Source organism: Sphaeroforma arctica, assembly GCF_001186125.1.
Source record: "Sphaeroforma arctica JP610 unplaced genomic scaffold supercont1.302, whole genome shotgun sequence".
Lineage (NCBI taxonomy): Eukaryota > Ichthyosporea > Ichthyophonida > Sphaeroforma > Sphaeroforma arctica.
In genome coordinates, this window is record NW_014040256.1 from 33296 (window position 1) to 35948 (window position 2653).

General features: G+C 47.3%; 1 protein-coding gene across 1 annotated transcript in view; it reads left to right on the forward strand.

Moving 5' to 3' along the window:
• Positions 1–2494, forward strand: part of SARC_04993 (hypothetical protein) — a gene marked incomplete at both ends in the record, with an annotated part of 7665 nt that extends 5171 nt beyond the window's left edge. Inside the window, 4 exons of the mRNA XM_014301149.1 lie at positions 283–482; positions 1285–1359; positions 1996–2082; positions 2363–2494. Coding sequence (XP_014156624.1) covers positions 283–482; positions 1285–1359; positions 1996–2082; positions 2363–2494 — 494 coding nt within the window. The remainder of the gene's footprint in view (positions 1–282; positions 483–1284; positions 1360–1995; positions 2083–2362) is intronic.
• Positions 2495–2653: the final 159 nt, after the last annotated feature.

Sequence of the window (2653 nt, forward strand, 5' to 3'; positions counted from 1 at the left end):
ACACACACACACACATAACTACACACACACCCACACACACCCACACACACCCACACATACACACATGTACACACACACACACATGTACACACGCACACACACACATACACATACATGCATACATACACACACACAGACCCCACACACATACACACACACAGACCCCACACACATACACACATATACATACACACACACACATGTACACACGCACACACACACATACACACATACACACATACATATACACACACACATACACACATACATACACACACACAGAGAAACTCAATGCGCTGCGGACATCAACAAGTGACGAACGCCAAAAGATGGTGGAAGAGCATTCCAAACTGTTGCAGGAGATGGATCGCTCACGCAAGGCAATCTCCGATGATCTTGCGGATGCGAGGAGCGAATATGCAGTGCTACAGACCGAGCGTGATGGCTTGGTGGAACGTGTGCGCGTGCTGGAAGCCGAGGCTGTATGTGTGTCACATGCGATGTGCCTGTGTGTGTTATCAGATATGTATACGTGCGTGTTATCGGATATGTACCTGAGTGTGTTTTCTAATATGTATACGTGCGTGTTAACAGATATGTACACGTGCGTGTCGTCGAATGTGTCTGCGTGAGCCTGTGCACGCCTGCGTCTGAGCTGTGGGGTGTGTCTGTGTCGTTGGTCACCTACACCTGTGTTTCTCGGTATAAGTCCGTGGCGTGCATAACGAGTGAGTATACGCGTGTGTGTATTGTCGGATGTATCTGCGTGTGAGCTGTCGGGTGTGTCTGTGTTGTCATTCACCTACACCTGTGTGTCTCTGTATAAGTCCGGAGTGAGTATACACGTGTGTGTACAGCGCATGCTAATCAGCAGACGTCCATGTACGCATAACGGTGCGTCGGTGGACATATCAATCTGTACCGGTGTGTGTGCTGTAGCTACCTACCTCCACCCGGGAGTGCGAAAGGCACGTATTCGCTCTCTCTTTGTCATACGTATGGCTGGCCAACAGATACCAAGTGTTTTGTTTCTTCTCGTCTCTTCTCTGCACTTTCTGGGTGTTGCATGTTGTCATGGTAACGTCACGCGTGGGCACTCCATCCACTGTAATAGTAACGTCACGCATGCTCGCTCTTATAAGGGAGAATATATGAGTATATATCACAATGCAGCGTACTAAACGTATCTCTCTAATATATCACAATGCAGCGTACTGAATGTATCTTTGAATACATCACAATGCAGCGTACTAAACGTATCCCTCTGTTCTTACGCACTGTCAGGCCACGACCGCAGCTGTTGTGGAGGAAAATTGTGCGGCCATCGCGCAAGCCAAGGCAGACGCCGAGAGAGCACAGGCAAGTGCATGTGCTCATGTGTGATGAAGTGCGTTATAGCACAGACAAGTGCATGTGTTCATGTGTGGGTGGAGTATATGAAGTGCTTTATAGCACAGGTAAGTGCATGTGTTCATGTGTAGGTGGAGAATATGAAGTGCTTTATAGCACAGGCAAGTGCATGTGTTCATGTGTGGGTGGAGTATATGAAGTGCTTCATAGCACAGGCAAGTGCATGTGTTCATGTGTGGGTGCAGTATATGACGAGCTTTTCTGTACTACACCACCAGCTTACGTGTGCTGTAGTGGGTCGCTACCATCGTTGTGTTGTACGCCAGACGTAGCTGCGAAGGTTACGGTATCGTGTTATCATATGTGATACAGTGCACGCCACTTAGGTATGCATCTTGTTTGTTGCATACACAAACACTCTTATGATCCCGGGGGGTTGGTGAACGAGTCTCTAGCAAACCATCAAGCCCAACCCTCGGAGTTGGTAAACTCTCGTTTAGACCGGATAAATTACCGCGTAAGTACATGGGAATAGAATAGGGTCTGATGGCCAGGGTGTGATTTTTTCAATATCATCTGATGGCAGGGGTGTGATTGTTTCTATATCGTCTGATGGCCGGGGTGTGATTGTTTCTATATCACTAGGACGCATACGAGTCTGAAGTGGCGGTGCTTAGCCAGAAGGTAGACGACAGCCAGAGGAGAATAGCCGAGCTGAGAGCGACACACGAGGTGAGGTTATTTGGTTTAGGCCGGTTTGGTTTAGGTTGGGTTAGGTTGGCTTGGGTTGGTTTAGGTTGGTTTGGTTTGGTTTGGTTTGGTTTAGGTTGATTTGGTTTAGGTTGGGTTGGTTTAGGTTGGTTTGACTTAGGTTGGGTTGGCTTAGGTTGGTTTGGTTTAGGTTGGTTTGGCTTAGGTTGGTTTGGTTTAGGTTGGTTTGGTTTAGGTTGTTCGGTTGGTGTTGGTCCATTTATATCTGGATACATCATATTTGAACCCCCTCAGATGACAGGTGGAGTGTGTATGCGTGGTTAGGTTAGATTGGCTGTTGGTTACGTTCGTGATGTTATTTGACTTATTCGAGAGGACTCAATTACCAATTGATCTTTACGCAGGCGTTACGGGTAGCCAAAGAGAAGGATGATAATGCAAGGCGCTTGATTGAGAGGAAAAATATGGGACTGGTAAGCTACAGTGTACCGGCGATTGCAAAATCTCATATTGATACATATTTATACCTGTTTATATAATTTGCACACATTCACCGCCCCCCCCCCCCCCTCAAACACACACACACACACAC